The sequence below is a fragment of the Nicotiana attenuata genome, unplaced genomic scaffold (assembly GCF_001879085.1).
Source record: "Nicotiana attenuata strain UT unplaced genomic scaffold, NIATTr2, whole genome shotgun sequence".
NCBI classification, from domain to species: Eukaryota; Viridiplantae; Streptophyta; class Magnoliopsida; order Solanales; family Solanaceae; genus Nicotiana; species Nicotiana attenuata.
Genome location: NW_017672417.1, coordinates 66,667 through 78,464, shown reverse-complemented (window position 1 = coordinate 78,464; position 11,798 = coordinate 66,667). Strand labels below are relative to the sequence as shown.

The 11,798-nt window shown below is 35.4% G+C and overlaps 1 protein-coding gene and 1 non-coding gene across 3 annotated transcripts; both read right to left on the bottom strand.

Moving 5' to 3' along the window:
- Positions 1-2,121: 2,121 nt before the first annotated feature.
- Positions 2,122-9,224, bottom strand: LOC109213116. Of its 2 annotated transcripts, XR_002065956.1 has the most exons (10): positions 9,037-9,224; positions 8,817-8,938; positions 7,433-7,939; positions 4,598-6,852; positions 4,246-4,515; positions 4,090-4,170; positions 3,068-3,179; positions 2,906-2,972; positions 2,563-2,729; positions 2,122-2,461 (listed from the first exon to the last, which is right to left on the bottom strand). XR_002065956.1 is itself a non-coding variant. In XM_019376880.1 (9 exons), exons 2-9 carry the CDS (start codon positions 8,926-8,928, stop codon positions 2,633-2,635), a joined length of 3,501 nt encoding a protein of 1,166 aa, XP_019232425.1. In that variant the 5' UTR covers positions 8,929-8,938; positions 9,037-9,224; the 3' UTR covers positions 2,122-2,632. The 2 variants fall into 2 exon arrangements, 1 of the variants encoding a protein (XP_019232425.1); XM_019376880.1 differs by having other exon boundaries at positions 2,122-2,729.
- Positions 9,225-9,989: 765 nt separating this feature from the next.
- Positions 9,990-10,061, bottom strand: TRNAP-UGG. The gene has a single exon. It is a non-coding gene; the product is annotated as a tRNA-Pro (tRNA).
- Positions 10,062-11,798: the final 1,737 nt, after the last annotated feature.

The following is an 11,798-nucleotide window of genomic DNA, read 5'->3' as shown; positions in this document are numbered from 1 at the left end:
TATCTTTAGTCTTTAGCCACTTCTTTAATAAACTTTACCTGCCCGGACGAAAACACCCTTCTGCTCATAAAAGTTCATGACCAAGTGTCCTTAACTTTTGAACTTGCAACTCTAAGTTCAGGACTTCAGGACTACATGTCCTTAACTTTTGAACTTACAACTCTAAGTTCAGGACTTCAGGACTACATGTCCTTAACTTTTGAACTTGGAACTCGAAGTTCGGGACCACCTGTCCTTAAGTTCTGTGCTTGTAACTCTAAGTTAAGGACTACTTGTCCTTAACTTTTGAACTTGTAAGTCTAAGTTCAGGACCTATTGTCCTTAACTTTTGAGCTTGTTAGTCTAAGTTCAGGACCAAGTGTCCTTAACTTTTGAACTTGTAATTCTAAGTTCAGGACCAAGTGTCCTTAACTTTTGAACTTGAAACTCGAAGTTCAGGACCAAGTGTCCTTAATTTCTGTGCTTGTAACTCTAAGTTAAGGACTAAATACAAAATAACATATATGGCGATAGTGTCTTATAGGAATTTCAATTTTTAAACAAAGAAGATGGGTTTACGTGCAGCTGCTGGGAGAAAAGAAGATAAATTGAGTTCTAATTAAGTAATAACTCTGGAATATGGTGCCTAAACAAAGTGCAGTTGTTGACTATTAATTGTGACTAAGTTGGGAGAAGATAAAGATGAAGAATCTGAAATGGCGTATATTAAGAATAATATTCCTCATTTATTGAACGAATGGGAATGGAAGAAAGAAAGTGAAAAAGGAACAAGTAGAAGAGTTCATGAGATGTAAGGAAAGAATATGAAAATGGCGTATTTCCGTTTGGGAAGGAAAGGGTAATACCGTCTTTTCATATTAATTTTAATAGACTAGTGGCTACTTTTGCTCAGCATTAAAAATGCCGGATAAAAAGTAAGTACCACTTTAAAAAGTAGCTACCCCACACAATTTTTACCTATTCTTCCCTGGTGATGCATTTAAAAGCAATATTTTTTCTCCAACATATCGTCTCTGCATAATTGTGTTGTTGCCTCTGCCTCAGAAATTAGACCATTATCTTGTCCTTTTATGTAAAATTTCATTAGAGTTTAAACTAGTAAACATAATAAAATTGAGCATTAATTTTTCATTGCACTCTTTCATTTGATTATTTGCCTAAAAAGTCCACCTTGCTTAGGAAGCAAAAAAAGTCCATAAAGTTTTATCAAACAATAATTTGTAGAATTGATTACCTTTCCTTTCTCAATTAAAACATTAGAGTGTGCGCGCGCTTGCTGTCAGCAGCATTGGAATAGAATGCACATCCATCAGCTTATATATCTTTTGCCAACTCTCAAGTTGAAAGGTGGAATTTGATGACGCCAACTACGTGGGGAATGTCATCCATCAACTTTTATATCTTCTTCAAACTCTTTAAGTAGAAAGGTGGAGTTTTATCTGATGACACCAACTACATGGAATGGAATGTTATCTTTATAACATTTTTATTATTTGTGGAATTCATATTTTAAACTGTCTCTTGAACATGAAAACTCAGGCGCTTGTGATTGCTGCACCATTTGCGTTTTGGCATCTATTTTTGCTGTCAAATACTAGCCGACTTGCGTTATAGATTTTTCATTCGAAATGCATGCAACTATTAGAGAGCCCATATGGACATTCGCCGCTCTAGAGTTCGCTCTTGTGGCCATTACTCTACATGTTTTCTACTCTATGGTAAGATTATGCAATTGATATTTGATACCTCTTGGATATTTTCCAGTACCTGTCCTGTGTCTTCTTTAACCATAAAAAATTTCTAGATGAAAAAGTCTTAACCAATGAAAGATGCACCAGACTCACAACTCATGCAACCAAACCCAATGCAGAAAAGAAAAAAATTGTACACATAACACTTTTGGCAGATATGAAATGAGGAGTAATCTTGTCTTTGGCAGCTTCAATAATGATAACATCAGTATTGGGTTTTGGTGCTTCTATGAGTCTCAAGCAATGTACATCGATACTATTAATTCCTGGCGAGTCCAAATTTCCGAAAAATCTAACCCTGCATGAAATGAGTATGATGGAGAAATGATGAAGCTGTATAGGAGATATTGTAACAACAACAAACCCAGTGGATATTGAATATGCTTCTTTTTCACGTTAAAGATGTATTTTCTTTGTACTATTTTCTCTTATTTCTTTGCCTCATCATCTTATGTGATGAGGTGGTTCATACCTCAAGAAATCTGGTAGTCAAATGTGTATACCGATATAGGTAAGGTAGTGAATATCGCTTGTCTTCTTTCTGTGTCTAGTACTAGAGAATAGTAGCTCAATGTAGATGAAAAAAGACCATGCGACATTTGAACCACAGTAGATGAAATATTTCTGGCATCTAACTTGAATTATCTTTTTTGGATGTCCCTTATTAGTCGGAATCTGAAGCCAGTTCAAGATCCAACAGGACAAGCTGTCTGCAAAAAGACCGTGGAGGACAAATTATATAGCACAAAATTGCATGAGAGAAGACTGAAACGCTATACATTAAAAACAAATTAAATTTACAGATACCTACACTTATGATACAAATGCCTCTTAAAGGAATGCATACGCCACTCTTTTAAAAGACAACTAAGCCTCAAGCCTTATTTGCATTTTCCAACAGCGATGTATTGATTGTTATTTTTCTTCACCCATACTGTTGAACGAGTTCTCTTAACATAATCTGTGAAGAGGCGGTACCTGCAGGACAAATATGGCAGGTTAGACGAGGATATTCATCTTCATATCAGCAACTAAAATTCGGAGGCAAATGGGATCACATATTGCAATATTTTGGCTGAACCATCCACACATTCACGCACCCAAATTCTCATCATTATCACAAAAAATCGAAGCAGTTGAAATTAAGAAACCACCTGTCAAACTCCAGTCTCTGAGTAACTATCCCATTCAATAGGAGCTCCGAACTATATACTGTTGATCCTGTAGGTGTAACAAGGGATTGCATTTGCATGATTATTCAAATTTAATACAAAACTTCTTATTGATTTTACAAGGCAAAAGAATCAGAAGTCTACCTTTCTCAAGGAAAGGGATGCAAACTTCATAGTCTTCTTCACAAGATAAAACTAGAAGATCGTCAGGAACAACTTCCTCTTTCATAACCGATCTACCAAGTCGCTCCACTGCCTGAAAAACATTTGGAACAGGCGTTACCAAGCACGAACAAACAGTCAATAAAATAGTTAGAATTACGGAGAGAGGATTGTGCCTGAAAAAATACAGATTGATTAAGCTAACTCCGGCATGGAGGGTGTGATAATGATAAACACTAGAAACACTAGTAGACACTAACTTCAAATTATAGGAATTCCAAAATATTTGACGTACTTTTACACACAACCAGAGTATAAGTTTCAAGAATTCAAATCCATCCATCTTTAGTGTGGATTATAATCCATACCACTTGTTTTCCCTATCAAAGAAATCTTCCAAAAATTGGTTACAAATGTTTGCTTCAGCTACCGTAAGTCAAACTAATGATCTTTTTTCTCTTCTGAAAATGGTAACAGTGTATTCATCAGCATTAAGGAAATGCTGGCCATCCTATTTACATACCAAGGTCAAAAGTCAAAACTAATGAAGATCTTAATATTAAAAAGTCAAACTAATGATCTTTAATATGTCACCACTTATCACCTATGTTACCATGGACATCATCTTGAGCACACACTGAAATATATGATATTCAACATATTTAATAAGGCTGGTTCTAATCTTTCATAACTAATCATGTTGCATTTATAGCGGATAGGAAGCATACACTCTACCATATCCTCCTGACCATACAAATGAAAGACTGGTTTTATCTCGGGTATTCACAGAAGCACCAATATATGAGGAGATAGACTGAACCTTTTGAATCTGCTTGCTTTGGACTTGACACAACACCTTTTTTTTCAAACCGGAACTTAGTACGGTACCAAATTGTGGCATCGAAGATGATTCAGGTGAGTGGATAGAGCATATGAATATCTTATCCAGGATGGTTGAATTTTAAAGTGAAAAAAAAAGGGGGGGTAAAGAGTAGAGTACACACCAAACCATGAACTGCCTTCACCAAACTTGCCAATATATCTTTACCAGGCTTTGTATTTGGAGTGGTAAAAACTCTATATCCCTGAAAATAAATTACTATGAGAAAAGGAAAAGCACAGCTGCTGCATCTAATAGTCACTCAAGGCAGCATGTTTACCAGTAAAAGGGGATGTTGGCATGCTCGTGCTAATGAAACTGGCATGCTGAAGCAGAACTCTTTTTCCTTTCTTGCATCTCTCAAGATATAGTTTTTCTCATCAATAAGACAGCTAGCTTGTCCACAACTCTCAAGCCATAGATGTGTCACCACAGGTTTCCCTACAGCAATAGCTTCTAGCATGTTTCTAGTGCGAACAAATTCATCAGCCACAAAATGAGTGGCATCGGACATACATGATACGCTTGAGGCTCCTAACCGGGCTAAGATCTGCAAGAAGAGATGATAAGGTGATTCCAGTTTAAAACATACAATATTTGCACAAACAAAGAAAAGATCATAGCGAAATTACCTTCTTTTGCTGTTTAGTAATATCTGCATCCAGGTGCTGACTGAACAAGACTCGAACATTAGTCATTTCTCGCCTCTTCCTAGAATCTTTTAAGGTGGAGCCAATTTGTGTTCCAGTAGAATGTAAGGAAGTGATTTCTCTCAAAAGAGATGATCTTGACATATTCTTCCTGCACGATTGTCTATGATACTCATCACCCATACAAATAGGTGACACAGCATTCTTCTGGATTTTTGAATTGGTGGGAGTGGTGCATGCTGAAGCTGACGCTTTACACTGCTCTCCTGTTGAAGATTCTGTTCCTTGTGCTTCATCAACAGATCTTGTTATCTCTACATTAGTTTTCCTATTAGAATCTTTCATGGACTTATGTAGAATTGTTTTTGCATTTCCATCAGCAAAAGCATCATTAGTGCTGTTACCATCCAGATGTCTTTTATCTATGCCTTCCTGTAAGAGCTTCTTATGAGACCCCCTCTCTGAGGATGCAATATTGGGGAGAGTGCATTCAGGTGAAAACTTTCTCCTTTTTGTGCTGACATTAATTGAAGTACTTGTCTGGTCACTTCTTAATCTTTTTGACCTTCTACAAGATTGAGTAGTGGTCTCTGGCCCCATGGTAGGCATCTTCCGGTGACTTCTTCTTCCCTTGGGATAGTCTACAGCAGAAAGGCTGGCCCACGTTGATTCCATATTTCTTAGGTTGGCAGTTTGATTGGTAGTAAGTGTACCTCGATCCATCAAAGTCTCACAAGCGTCAGCATCTGTCCCGCTTCTATCAAAAGTGGCAGTGGCAGACAGACGTCTTTTTGGTTGACTCTCTACCTGGTGCTGCCTAGTTCGACGAGCTACAGGTGTGGAGAGACAATCCTTGACAGACATGGAACCTGCGCTTGCTTTTGGTGGTCTTTCTTCCTGTCTTAACTCTTCTTCTCTTCCCCTTGAAGCATGGAGTTTCGTCATATTTGGCTTGATCATCTTTAATCCGGCCCCTTGTTCTTCATTGCCTTGCTTCTTGATAGTTTTCTGTTGTTTCACTCTTTCTGGATAGTTCTTTTCAACTAATCTGGCATCCTTCTGCATTGTGCTCATGGACATTCTTGAAGATCGTGCTTTTTTCTTGGAGGACCTTCGCTTTGACAGACTCTCATCATCAATTCGATCTTCGCAAGAACCATCCGTCAATTTCTTTTCATTGCTACTATCATTTTCCTGTGCAGGAGCTCCAAAGCATAATGTTTGCATAGCTTCAGCAGCTATTTGAGTATCTAAACCAACATTTAGCATGTCAGGAACATCGTCTCCATTACCACCGTCAATCATTCCATCACCAGCCCCCGAATTCAGTTGTTCATCCAGCTTCTTAACAAAGTTTTTTCTAGATCTGGACTTTGATAGCTCACTTTTCACTCTACTTCTACTAGACAATAACCTAGAATCAGAACGGGGGGAACCCTTCAACTTTTTGCTGCTCAACGGGTGCTTTTCCTTTTCTCCACTACCTTTAACTCCCCGTCTTAAGGGATCAAGTGAACCACGCTTCGGAGGTTCAGTAGCAGGACTCCTGCCAACAAGAAGTTCCTTTTTCTTCTGGAAAAACTCTCCACCTCCTTCATCTTCACGATTGTCATCCCAATCAAAAATCTCACCCTCCGCATCTGCAATTCCAGCTGCTCTCCGAGCCAAACATTTTGTCCCTTTTGCAGCAGAGACAAATTTCGATTTTCCAATGGATGACTTCCCAAAGTCAATATGTTGATCAAAATCCAAAGGATTGAGCTTAAGAAACTTGTCAACAACATCTAGTGCATTGGCCTGAGACTCCTCTCCAGGTTCTTGAGAATCTACATAACTTAAGCCTGCCAATCCATCTTCATAGGCAAATTGAGGCAAGCCCACTGTCTTCTGAGCATCATTGTTGCCATCTTCTGACCCTTTAATTTCAACAAGTATCTCATCTCTGAAAAGTTTCCTCACAGCTGAACTACCAACTTTGCACCGGTTTCCATTACCTACATCATTCGTTTGTTCGTCATACTCCTCACAAGCATTCGGGTTAAGCTCCTTCCTGACTTCAGATTGAGGTCCAACCATAGATGTCCCATTTTGGCCTGCACTTTCCTTCTCCAGAAGATTGTCATTTTTAATAGACCGTGTACTTCCTTTTGTCCCTTTATGGCTCATGTCATAAGCAGCCAAACCAGAAGCCCTGACAGATGCAGCACGGATTGAAGTAAACCCTCGTAGCAGAGATCCTGAAAAAAATACATGATTATAAGACCTCCAAAATTCAGAAGCAGCTTTGTTATCAAATCTTCAAAGGCATTCTGTCTGATAACGAATATGGCTAGAATATAGAAGTTGAAAACATAAAAGGAATTCATCAACCACCTAAAAGTACCAGCATACAAGTGTATATTAAATACTTTCATGTACCGAATAAGAGAAGAGAAATCCAGATTCTAAAATATAAAACTGACAAAGCGAAGACCAAGCCTCTCTTTCAATAGTAAAACTTTTCCTGGATACAGCAGAAATGACCAACTGTAGACACATAGAGTTCAGAACCAAAGTCAGCTATTACATACTAAATATCAAAATACATGATAGTTGACGCACTGGCAAAGAATATACAGATCCAGCTAAGTGAGGAGGCCTATTTACAGTGAATTTTAAAAACTGGATGACGCAAAATGTTTTGTCCAACTTTACACTAGTAGAAGAACATTTCAATTAATTGCAAACATGTACAGCGTCAGAACTTGACAGGCCAAACATGTACAGCGTTAGAACTTGATTAAAACGAATTATCTCATGATAGCGAAACCAATTTACCTGATTGATGCTTGTCATTGCTTAGAACATCTGATTGTGAAATCGAACTCTCATCACCCGTGTTGGAATTGCTGCTTTTAGTAAATTTCACCTGATCAATAGAACTGAAGCTGTGTTTCATTGAATCATCATCTGATAACTCTTCAGTATCGCACAAGACCTCAGTTCTATCACTTCCTTCACTATCTACGGCAACTTCGACGTTGCACTTTTCAGAAGTCCGGATGCGTTCATTTTGTAGACCATCATGATATTCCACCACTTGGGTTTCACCACCTAAATCCACCCGTTGAGTTTCACTGCAAAAATCCACCACTTGTGTTTCACCACCAAAATCCACAACTTGTGTTTCACCACCGAAATCCACCACTTGTGTTTCACCACCGAAATCCAAAAACTGGTTTTCACCACAAAGATTTACAAGTTGGGTCTCAAAGGCATCATTGAAGAAAAGACGGTCATCAGCAGGAACCATACTTTGGTTACGGTACAACTCAGGATCCTTCCCTATAAATATAGACCAAATTGTATCGTTAGGGGAAAAAGCAATTTCAAATTAGAGTTCCAAATCTTAGAGAGAAAAAAAGTATCTCCCATATATTTGACTAACTTTGCATTTTCTTAAGCTTCTGAAACTCCCTTCTCATCCTAAAGAGAAAGGTAGTACTCCCTCCCTCCCACTTTATGTGATGCGATTCGGAGTACAAGGGTCAAACTATCTAATTTTAGGTGTAAATTCGAGCATAGGATCTTCAAATTTTTTGAAATAAAATTAACATATTTGGAAACTACGTAAAAAGTAGTATAAGTCACAAAAATTTAACACATTGAACAGGCATCGAGGTTAAAGAAATTTTTTTTTGACTCTCCGAATTGTAACTGCATCACATTAGGTGGGGCAAAGGGAGCAGTAGTCTTGCTTGAAGAGTTCCCTCTCTGAACAATGGTATCAGTACAAATAGTGATAATCGAAAACTTAAAAAGCACAAACAAAAGAAGTAACATCTCAAACTTTTCATTCAAAAGATACAACAGAGTACACCGTATCACACTTATTTGATTAAAAATCCAAACTTGAGCATATGTTCTCTTTTATTCTTTAGCAATTAACTAACAATTGACCATGGCTAATCAATATAACCACGTCACAGCAGTTTCAATCTGCTTATAAAATCAAACTCCAAGTAACTTTATAATGCAACAAAGATTATTGATGCAGTGAAGATATCTTCTGTTAATAAAGGATTCAATTATTTTTTTTCTTTATCCTTTACAGGCAAGAAAATTGAAACTTTAAATTGAAACCCTTATATTAACATTTAGGAATAATCAACAAACCCTAATTTACCCCCAAAAAAGTTAGAAAAATTAAAAATAAACTTGCCTGGGAATGACTCGGGTGAAATTTGAGTTTCCACTGGTTGTGTATTGTCATTACTCAAAATTCCCCTTTTCAGGTCAGGATTGTTCGCATTCTTTTTTCCACCGTCTTCCATTTTAATTCATCTACAATTACATACCAAAAAATAATAAATAAATCATAATTAATAAATAAATTTAGAAGAAAAAAAAACTGGAAAAGTACACAAAAATAAAATACTAACTGCATCAAATCGGATTGAATCGGAAACGTCGGAGAAATCCGCCGGAGAGGTTGTGGGTGTAGTGGGGGGGGGGGTGTAAGTGTAGGGTTAGAGATTAAAGGAGGGAAAATAGGGAGAAGTGGCAAAATTTCTTTATTTGGAGGGAAATTTCTGCCTTTTTATATTCTTCCGAGTTTCTACTGCTACACACTACTCACTACCATGGCCTTTGGTAAATGAGTACTTTTATTAATTTACTTTTCCTTTCCTTTTCCTTTATTTCAATTTGTACAATTAACCCTCTTTGGTTCTTTGGAATAAAAATGCGTTTTAAAAATGTTACATTACAATGTTTAAGCCACTTTAATTTTTCTTTAACAAAAATTCCTTCCTTGGAAAAAAATTAGGTCAAACTTTTATATAGTATCAGACATCAATTTGTTAGGATTTAAATATAATTATATAAGTATAAATATTTTGAATAGCAACTTTTATTTAAAATATTTTAAAATGCTTCTAAAATAGTATTTACTATCGTATAAAATGAGACTTAAGAGTATATATAGTAGTATCAATTATGGATCTTGTCTTTTAAGGAATAAAATTTATTTTAATACTCTTGTTGTAGTAGTATTATTTCTTCTTCTTCTTTTTTTTGCAGTGAATGTATTCCAGCTATCTTAAGGCCATATATAGTAGTAGTGCAAACATCACTATATTTCTCTTACAAAAAGGCAAACAAAGGCTTGTTTCACGGCCAACAAAGAGAGGTAAAATAGGTTGGATTTACTTATTCATTAAAAGTTATAAAACAGGTAAACATGTATATCAGTCTGTAAGGAAATTGTATGAACATTAATAAGCAAGTGTCCAAGAATCTGCAAAGAAATTAGGCAGTTTAAATCACTGAAACAGAGTGGCATTAATATGCTAGTGTTGAAATTGAGCCAAAAAAATTAAGTGTTGAGAAAAAAGGGGCATTCCGAGAATCGAACTCGGGACCTCTCGCACCCAAAGCGAGAATCATACCACTAGACCAAATGCCCAATTGCCTTCTAAATGTAATTATATTATTATTTTGTTTCAATTAAGATGTTTAAGCCACTTTAATTTTTCTTTAACAGAAATTCCTTTCTTGGAAAAAAATTAGGTCAAAATTTTTTTGGTAGTATCAGACATCAATTTGTTAGGTTTTAAATATAATTATATAAGTATAAATATTTTGAATCACAACTTTTATTTAAAATATTTCTCATGAACTTTTGATCTTGTTTGGAGTGGTCATTGCAGTGTTATTTTTATGGAGATACTTCTACACAACACAAGCTTGTGATAAACTTTGATTGGATAACGGTAAGCTAATTGGCTTTTCTGATGATATTCGGTATGTTACTCTCCCAATATTTGTGGTTTGATCGTTTCTTCAATTATGGTGCTCCTATTTCAATATTTTTTTTTTTTAGCACTTTTTGTAATTCTAAGAAACTTGTCACATATACTAACAATCGTATCTTTATCGTGATTAAGATAATAAACTACAAGAAAAATTATCAACCGCATGGAAATATACTTTTTATATTTTGTAAAGTTACTGCTATGTGACCAGCGGGCATAGCCACCCTATGTCAAGGGAGGGGGAGGGGGTCAAACGCACACCATTTGCTGAAATATACATTGCGTGTATAAGTTAAATACTGCGTTATATGGTTATATATTATAATTTGAACACCTTTAAAACAGTTGAGTGAGCGGTTTAGGGTGTCGAAGTGAAGCGTTGTTCATGGGTTCAAAGTTCTGGCCATTTTATTTGCCATAACTAAACGGAGACCATCATGTGTGGTCTATTTAATTCTTTTTCAATCTAATAAAATAACTCTTAAGACTTAAAATGTATGGAGAAATAAACAACTAATCTTAAAAGTAATATTTTTTAACTAAGAGTATGTTTGGAAAGCCACCTAGAAATTGGATTTGAGTATTGGCATGTTTGTCTGGCCAAATAATTACTTGGTTAGCATGGAGTTGGTTGTAATTGGAGAGGTGTAATTACATTATCCAATTCCTAAGGGGATGTGAGAATTGGTGGTACTTACACTGTATAATTACACTGTTACTTTTTAATTTCTCTCCTTTTTGTTTTTATTTTAATTTATTTTCTTTATAACTTTTTATTTCCATTATTTTAATTTCTTTTTATTTTATTCTTACTTTTTAAGTTCTTTTTTAATTTTAAAATATTTTTTTCTGTGTACGATATTTATCTATTATTTCTATACCTTTACTTCTTATGATTCCATGTAATTGCTAGTATATTTTATTTGTTTTATTTTCTTCATTCAGCGTAACTGCGTTATTATTCTAGTTTTTGAAACTACACCTCCTAATATTAGAAATAATGAGTCATTAACAAACTTGGCATATAATGAGTGATGTCATTAAAGTAGAATTTTATTTTTTAATGAGGTTATAAACTTACTATGTTTCTTAATCTTAAGTTATATTGGAACTTATTTTTATTATGTTGGAGTTTGACTTTGACATATGTTAAACTCTTCTTTTTTTTTTGGATTCTGAAATTTTGTTATATTTATGGTTCCAATTTACTTGTTTTAATAGTACTGGCTTGTTATTTCACATTGCATGTTGTTCGTATTTTAGTTAGAATTGATAGATTGGTATTGTCAAATATTTGAATAATGTTATGACATTATATTTGTAAATATTAATTCATCTTATCAAACATGCATTACATGATGTTCTTACAAAACATATATTTTTAGTTT

What these genes read in the sequence shown, in the direction of transcription:
- LOC109213116 (XM_019376880.1), bottom strand. Translation starts at nt 8,928, where the DNA reads ATGGAAGACGGTGGAAAAAAGAATGCGAACAATCCTGACCTGAAAAGG. An exon ending in TTACTAAACAGCAAAAGAAG is followed by an intron (nt 4,516 to 4,597) that starts GTAATTTCGCTA and finishes CTCTTCTTGCAG; the next exon opens with ATCTTAGCCCGGTTAGGAGC. An exon ending in CATCCCTTTCCTTGAGAAAG is followed by an intron (nt 2,973 to 3,067) that starts GTAGACTTCTGA and finishes TTACACCTACAG; the next exon opens with GATCAACAGTATATAGTTCG.